At 53.4% G+C, this 7,881-nt stretch overlaps 1 protein-coding gene across 1 annotated transcript; it reads left to right on the forward strand.

The window, feature by feature from the left end:
- Nucleotides 1–3,440: 3,440 nt before the first annotated feature.
- LOC119109255 (anthrax toxin receptor-like) lies at nt 3,441–7,857 on the forward strand. The gene is made up of 6 exons (XM_037232850.1): nt 3,441–3,942; nt 5,200–5,367; nt 6,095–6,181; nt 6,617–6,754; nt 7,359–7,505; nt 7,757–7,857. Exons 1-6 carry the CDS (start codon nt 3,630–3,632, stop codon nt 7,855–7,857), a joined length of 954 nt encoding a protein of 317 aa, XP_037088745.1. The 5' UTR covers nt 3,441–3,629.
- The last annotated feature ends 24 nt before the right edge of the window (nt 7,858–7,881 follow it).

The following is a 7,881-nucleotide window of genomic DNA, read 5'->3' on the forward strand; positions in this document are numbered from 1 at the left end:
TCATACTTTCCCTTTGTAGGCAGGAAAGGTCTTAAGCTCTTGATGTTTCGGCATAATGAGTTCCAATGTTGAAAATTACTGACCTTTAATGTACCAAGAGATGCTGGTTAAACAACGTTAACATCTGATACCTGTCACGAGAAAGTTCCATACCATGAGCACTGTCTTCCAAAGTCCAATTCTCCCAAACATTATCCTGAAATATACATATACGATTCCAGTGGACCCTGATTGAAAATGCACAGCCAAAGTAATTTGTTTTCCAATTAGAAACCATGCTTGAGAAACTTTCGACAACAATCTATGACGGAATTATCATACAATTGGACGTAATAGTCCCGACCACTTTCACATCATAACCATCGAAAGGCTCTTACTAATCATTTATGACCGAAAGGCTCTTACTGATCATCTATGACCGAAGCGTCAGGTCTCTTGAAATAATGATTTTTGTCCGTTTTTTTTCATTAGCCTACCTCGCGGTACACTGAAGGCCTTCACCATCATAGTAGTACTGCCTTCATAGTGTACTGCCTGTAGGCATAGTGAGACTGCCTTCCATGAGTATCGATAACTGTCCTGTCGTGTATTCATCTTTTAACGTTTATAGATCAGTATATGAGCTGTTATCCATTTACCACGGAGCCGATGTGAAACTCCCAAGCAACATGGATGGGATATGGTCTCCACTCCCTGCCGATGCGATCCCAGCCCAACGCCAATTGCTGTTTGATGCGTCACTCATTTCCACCGGAGCGTGGGATACAGACAAAAGCATCTGGTCATCTCGTGATGGTCGCCCGCCGGGGCCGCGGCCGAAGGACCTCTAACCACCAAGGGCGCGTGGTTCGCCCCTCGGCTGCCCTTGAGTTGCTCGGGGTTTTCGGCAAGCCGCACCGATTCACACCGGGCTAATTCGCGTGCAGAAGTGGCCGAGGCCTCTACCTCAGCATCCAGACCGCACCGAAGCATCATTCAGGGCTCATGTGAAAGCCAGGAATGTACTTCACTTGGTCTCTAACAAAGTTAGGGTCATGTGTTTGTCTGTCACCGGTCACGAAATGTCACGCTGTGGCTGTGGATGTCATCATTTGATTAACAAATTGAAATGAAAAGTGCCAAAGGCGTTTCTTTACATTATATCAAAACAGCCTTCTGGAATGACTCAACAAGAGCGCGGAAAATGTTTCGTGTTTTGTCGTAGACACTTGGCTATGTCATGAGTGTTACGCCTTTTTCCTTTTGAGTACTCGTGTAGCGACAGAATGACCGATGGAGATGCGCAAAGAAGTATGAGGTAAAACGTTAAATGGCACAAGAAAGTAAGCTCAGCATACGTTACTCCCGGTGCTCTTGACACTTTCTTGTGCTGCATTGAGACATGCTCCTTTACATCACGAAGCAAATGCATGACCAGTGTCACGGCGTGCTGTAGACTGGCACGTTTGTCCCCGTCTCACTTGCGCAGCGCATTTGACTCATTTACAACACAGCTGACTACACAGCAGATAAAAAAAACGAGTGGGATCTGTTAAACTTAAGTCGCTGCCATGAGTTCGACATAACGCACAAAATGCGCGAAAGCAAAACAAAACAAGCAAATATCTGCTCCAGCTAAACTACCAAACTGCAAGACATACCGCTCCATTCCAAACGGCTCGACTAGGCCAACTCGTATTCCCGGGTATGACACTGCATTCACTTCGTCTTTATCCGCATCGCTATCTGAGCTACCTCCGCCCTTGAGGAGTGCACCTAGTGTTTACTAGGCTCGCATCGGCCTGCAATGACCATCGTCGGCACGCGAGCCTGTTGAAATCGAGTTCGATGATGCTGACAAAGGTAGGAGCGACGGCTGTCAGCAGGTAGTGGAGCTGGTCCCCTGCCGCCTGTGTTTGTTTCTAGTTTCCTGCACATCCTGGCTGTGCGTGCCGGAGGGCAGTGACAGTGACCCAATCATGTCCGCTACATGAAGCAGCGCTTTGTGCGCAGACGAGGGAATAAGGTATTGACACGGTGACACGAACAACTGAGTCGTCCTTATGGCATACTGCACGCACTTCTGAGAGTCCATAGGTGAGAACGAAGACTGGGCAGACGCTGTGCCGACCAGTTTTTGAAAAAGCTTAGGAAACAAACATTTTACTTCACTGAGTTTGCTGACATATCTGAACGCACGACGTGCCGTGTTGTCGTAGTTTGATGTGTCGCTCCCCATGATCTTGGCTACCCAACCGCCAAGCTCATCTTCTCTTTAAAACGCCGTCGTGCATCTTCCTTCCGTTCATGTACGCCCGTTTTGTGTTTGAAAGCCCACGTCCAGGCCTTGATTGGCAGCTGACATGGTACGTCAACGACGCATCTGAAAAACAGGAAGCCAGGCGTGCATCGCTGGGGGACTGACTTGGTCCGTCTCCGTGCGTGCGGTGCAAGCTGATTAATGAGTCGTCCTCCCGTGCTGCTCCGCTCACTGTGCAAGGCGCACTGTTCTTAATACTTGTCAGTTCAGATCAGGTCTTCAGGTCAGGTCAGATCAGTAGTGAGTTTACAGGGTTGCGCGACCGGCCAGCCGACACGCCGACCTGTGCCCGTTGGCCAAACGGCTGGACGAAGATTGACTAAAACCGTAGCATTTTTTTCGGATCTATTCTGCCACCATAGCGATGGCTGCAAATTGTTCCTCAAGCATTAGGAAGTGCTTTGAATGCATTTAAAAGTGTGCACTGTCACAGTCTTTTGTTGGTCTCCATAGCTATTGTGTTCATACGCATGACATCATATTTAAAGCACCAAGCATAAGTCTCAAAGTCATGTATTATGATGACTTTCAAGACCACTTGGGTTGCATTCAATGTCAGTTATCGATACAGCACGCTCTCGTGATACTTTTGGTGCCTACACATTTTGACCTTGGAAGGAGCATGCATGAATACACAAACATCCTGTCAATTTATAGCAGAATAGCGGCACCGAGTGACGACAAAAAAGTTTTAGTTTCGGACACGGGCAAAACCAACACCAAATGGCCCAAGGGACTTCTGATGGCGATTTGACATGATCTGCTCAATAACGCGGTAGAAAAGAAACAAAAACAGTCGGTTTCCAGCTTTCCAGCATGTCAGGAAGCGAGATTTCGGTCACATTTGAACCAGCATTGGCACAGTGTGCGCCGGTTGGGATCGCGACAGATAGCCGGGCTCGTTAGAGCAGAAACCAGTTTGCTCGGGTCCTCTCGTCATTCACCCGCCTCACCTGCCGGTGCGATAATGGTCAGACGGGAGGCACGCGGGAAGCTGACAAAGACCCGGGCCAGTAGCCGCGCGGAGCTAGTTATCGCTCGTGCAGGGTTGAACGCCTCGTTGACTTCCGCCTGGGGCGCTCGGCGGTGGAGCGTTAAAATCGGCCGGCGGGACGTCAGTCGTACCGCGCCGCCTGGCAGAGCCACTGCCTCTCCTCCTCCGGCCGTCGTCCAGACCCGGCCCGGCCCGAGCCGTCACCCCTGACCGGCAGTCAGCCCGCCGCCGCCGCCGCCGCCGCAGCCTCAGGCCGAAGCGAGCCGTGGCACTGCCCGCCTGACAGCCTCCTCGGCGCAGCCACCTGTGACGAGCGTCGGCCGGTCCGAAGGCGACATGTTGGCAAGGCCTCTGATGCTCGCGGTGCTGCTGGCCGTCGCCGGTCTGGCGGCTGGCGACGAGCCGGCGGCCGACGCGAGACGTCTGAGCCAGCCGGCCGACTCGTACCTCCCGCCGGCCGAAACCTACCTGCCGCCGCCCAAAGTCGCCGACAGTTACCTGCCGCCGCCGCCGCCGGAGAAGGAGTACCTGCCGCCGCCGCCGCCGAAGAAGGTGTACCTGCCGCCGCCGCCACCACCTGAGGAGTACCTCCCGCCGGTTCAGGCCTCGGGCGCAGAGCAGTCTTCGAATCCGGAGCTGGAACAGTCAGGTTAGGGAAGCAACAGCTTTGTGGGCTTCGAGAGACGCTGCTAAGGTAGCTCACGATGACACATCACGAATTAGGACTCAGTCATCCTGTTTTACATAAATTCCACATGATATTCTAGTTCATGCTAATATATTGATGGGCGCATTGGAAACTCTGCACTGTCTGTCTGTGTTGAGATTCTATGGGACATGTATGAACATCGCACACAACTGTCTGCTCCGTGCTTTCTGACTATTAAACCACAATAAAATGGTTTTAATTTGACCGTTTGGCTTTAAGCAAGCGAATTCCCGATGACATCTGTCATCTCAGCCCATTGCATTATATAGGAGGTAAACAGATGTCTGGAGATATCTGCGATTAGCTTTTGTGGCTCCATCCTTCAGTCCAAGGTTTGAACTTGAAACGTTGCGTTGTCCAACGCACTGGTTCTATAGAAGCTACTGCGCGGCATTTGTAAAAGAACGTAAGTAATCGAGAATTCGTTCCTAAGTACATCATTTTCGAGCGAACCCATGAAACTTAATAGTTAAGTTATAGCGCGACACGCATACGGTGTGCTAGGCTAGCAAAGAGTGAAACATAGCAGGCACAATACAGAATACATTTTTGCAGCTTTCAGTATAATCTTTGTTTACATCTTTCAACATTCATTACGTGATTTTCAGTGCTGCTGGGCCATCAGTAAAACCAAGCGTCCCATATTTGCGCATGAAGGCTTGTTGCTCTTGCGTCCATACTTATCCCACTTGTTTCCCGTCCGCACAATTTTTACATACCAGAGAACGTACATAACTCCGCGTGTTCATTTGGCAGCAGTGAGAACGCCGGAAAATACATTGACTTCGATATGTTTATTCCATTTCCTTTTTTATCCAGCAGTAAAAGAATACAAAGACGTCTGTGTCCTCAGTGGCGTCCTCAGTGGGCTATAGCTGTTCGAAAAGGTGTGCCAGTGGCTGTGCTGCGTATCAACTGCCGTCGTCTCTCTCGATCATGCTGCGCTGCGGAAACCGACGTTTGTGCAGGGGCGGATCCAAGGAAGGGCTTCTTGAGCGGTGACGAACGAACAGCTTATATATTTAGACTCCGCTCGGCAACGGCAGGATCGGTGCATCATTCGCATCGTGGTCTCCTCCCAGACTTTGTGCTAAATCCGCCCCTGTCGACGACGGCAGTGGGGTAGCGCGTTGTCACCACTCGCGGGCGCGGGCCGGCAGCGGCACTACATCACGACTATCCGCCCCGTGCCGGCAGTGGTGCTGGACTCCAAGTCGTCCCACGCCGGGTTCTGCCCACGTCGCCAGCTGACCCGCTCCTGTCTGCTGCTCAAGTCGGCGCCCACCGGCTGCTTCGCCGACGTCGACTGCGCCGAGCACCAGAAGTGCTGCTCCATCAACTGCGGCCTGCAGTGTGTCGACGCAGGTCAGTCCGGGTCACCGACGCAGCGCCGGTGGGACAGGTCCGAGTCATCGACACACCACGGGTGGAGCGGCGGCGGCCGGCTGCGGTCGCTACTCAGCGTCATGCAACGAAAGCAGAACGACGTACTTTTCGTGCACGATTTGCTATGCAGACGTAAATAATTTAAACGATTACGATTTTGTTGCGAGATAGAGATATCTGCCAAGTGCTCAAACTCATCCTAGTAACGCCAAAACGTAGACCACGCTGATTGGTCCTATTCTTATTCAACGCCAAGTTTCAGTGCCCGCATTTTGTCGGGCAGCTGGTGTGCGTAAAGTAATAGTTGAGGTTATATATGAGCAAAGAAACATTTGAGCTCCGTGTTTTTACATGGCGTGCCGAGCATGCTTGGATGTCAACATTTTTCTTAAACAATCCAGTTCTTTATAGTTGCGCCTCATCATAACTTTCATAAATCTTTATAAATGTATTCTTATGCAGCTCACGCTCTTGTAGATGATCAGCATGGGTACGCATAGCTCCCTATAGATGATCAGCATGGGTACGCATGGCTCCTTAGGCCAACGGGATGGCTCCTTAACTTTCCTTCGCGTTCGTTGTATGCATGCTTGACGTATACATGAAATGCAAACAGCTGCACCACCGAATATATCTCCCGTTTTCGTCTGAACGAACAGTTGGCAGCAGCTGCATCGATTGTGAGTCTCGTGATCTCTGGTTCCAGTCGTGTCGCCTTCCTCGTGCGATGAAATGGTCTGCAACCGGCCCGAAGAGGAGTGTGTTGACCTCGAAACGGGACCCGTGTGCACCGGTAAGCAGTGTGTTGACCTCAACGGTACCGTTGCGCCCCGATAACGCACCTTCCGTCCCAGCAGGCACATCTCTGCCTCAAGGAAAGCAAAGATTTTACGACGCAAATAACCATGGTTACAATGCTTACTACGTTTGTTCGAATGCCTGGATTTTATCACAGCACACTCCCGCGGGTTCGTGTCAACGCCATCTTGACCTCTAACTCGGCGGGCAGCGGCAGGCAGTTTCACCGGTCCATTGCGTCACGCCTGAGCAGCCAGCCCCGTCCCGGAAGCGATGGCGGCGCTCACGGTGCAGCCCTGCACGGAGGGGGGGGGGGGGAGCGCTGCTGGCAGTGCCGCTCCACCGTGACCGACCGGCCGGCAACCGGCTCCCCGGCCCTGACATTGACCCCAGCCGCGACCGTAACCATGACCCGGCGCCCGGCCGCCAGCGCACTCGAAGCCGGGTCAGTGCCCGTTCCACGGCCAGCACTGCTCCAACCGGATTCTGGTGTGCCGCGAGGACGAGCAGTGCGAGGGCGCCAAGCTGTGCTGCAACCTCGGCTGTCACCGGCTCTGCGTCGACCCAGGTCAGGCCTCCCACCGCGGCCCGCCCCTGCGTGGCCTGGCTCTGCCCCTCCCTCCCACAGAACACCTCTGCTTGGCCAAGCTCGAACCCCGCGAGACGATGGCCCGTCACCTCCCCATCGAATCGCCCCCCTCCTCAGACTCCTCTGCCTCTGAGCGATCCCGCCCCCGATCCCCCCTCACGTGACCACGCCCGGTCTGCCCCACCCCAACATGACATCGATGAGGGCCCGCTCATTCAACCGTGGTCCGCAGTCGGGACGCATGACAGTGGGTGGCCAATTGGCTGAGCCTAAGACTAACCAGATACATCTGAACCCATTTGAGATAGATAAAGTAAACTTCTGCAGAGTTGCTTGCAGTGGACAGTTGTCATGCAGTTAAACGTTGGTTTAGGAAGTCACGCGCTTCATTCGAGGAGATCGTTTCCGGTCACGTCCAGCCTGGTCGGACTACGGCTTCTCACTGTGTGTCCGGGAGAGGGGTGTTTGGGGGGGAGGGGGTGATCCTTGCTGACCCATGACATTGGACACTGCAGCCTGTGTTCGGGGTGTGTGAGCCGACCTCCGTGCCAGCTGACCTGACCCGTGACCTCGGCCGCCGCAGCTACGGCCGATGGGGGTCGCGGTCTGTGCCCTGGCGCCGTGTCGCGGCCACCCACCCGCTGCGGCCAGCAGTGCCAGCAGGACGAGGAATGCAGCGCCGACCAGAAGTGCTGCGAGAACGCCTGCGGCAAGGTCTGCCAGGTCGGAGGTAGGTCAAGACACGGGACGGTCGGCGCCGACCCGCTGCTGGCCGTCCCCGCAGATGACCGTTCCCTCTCCGTAACAGCACGCTGGCTTAGGAAAGCGGCTGGGATATGCAGCAGCCAGATCGATGAGGATCATCCTGAATGGAACATCTCCGTGTTTTGGTTGACCAAACGTCATGGCTAGTTAGGCAACTCAAAGTGTCGAAATAGAGCGGGTTCCTTTCTAAGATCGACGCATTCTCGTCTCTTTCAGTGGTTCCGTTCATCACGTGCCGCAACAGGAACTGTCCGTCCGGCACCGTCTGCGAGATGCAGGGACTTGAGGCCGTGTGCAGAGGTACGCAGCTAACATAAGTGGAGCCTTATGCAAATCATTTA

The sequence above is a fragment of the Pollicipes pollicipes genome, unplaced genomic scaffold, assembly GCF_011947565.3.
Source record: "Pollicipes pollicipes isolate AB1234 unplaced genomic scaffold, Ppol_2.1 Scaffold_7231;HRSCAF=8579_pilon_pilon_pilon, whole genome shotgun sequence".
Taxonomy (NCBI): domain Eukaryota; kingdom Metazoa; phylum Arthropoda; class Thecostraca; order Pollicipedomorpha; family Pollicipedidae; genus Pollicipes; species Pollicipes pollicipes.

What these genes read in the sequence shown, in the direction of transcription:
- LOC119109255 (XM_037232850.1), top strand. Translation starts at nt 3,630, where the DNA reads ATGTTGGCAAGGCCTCTGATGCTCGCGGTGCTGCTGGCCGTCGCCGGT. An exon ending in AACGGGACCCGTGTGCACCG is followed by an intron (nt 6,182 to 6,616) that starts GTAAGCAGTGTG and finishes CCCGGCCGCCAG; the next exon opens with CGCACTCGAAGCCGGGTCAG. An exon ending in CAAGGTCTGCCAGGTCGGAG is followed by an intron (nt 7,506 to 7,756) that starts GTAGGTCAAGAC and finishes CGTCTCTTTCAG; the next exon opens with TGGTTCCGTTCATCACGTGC.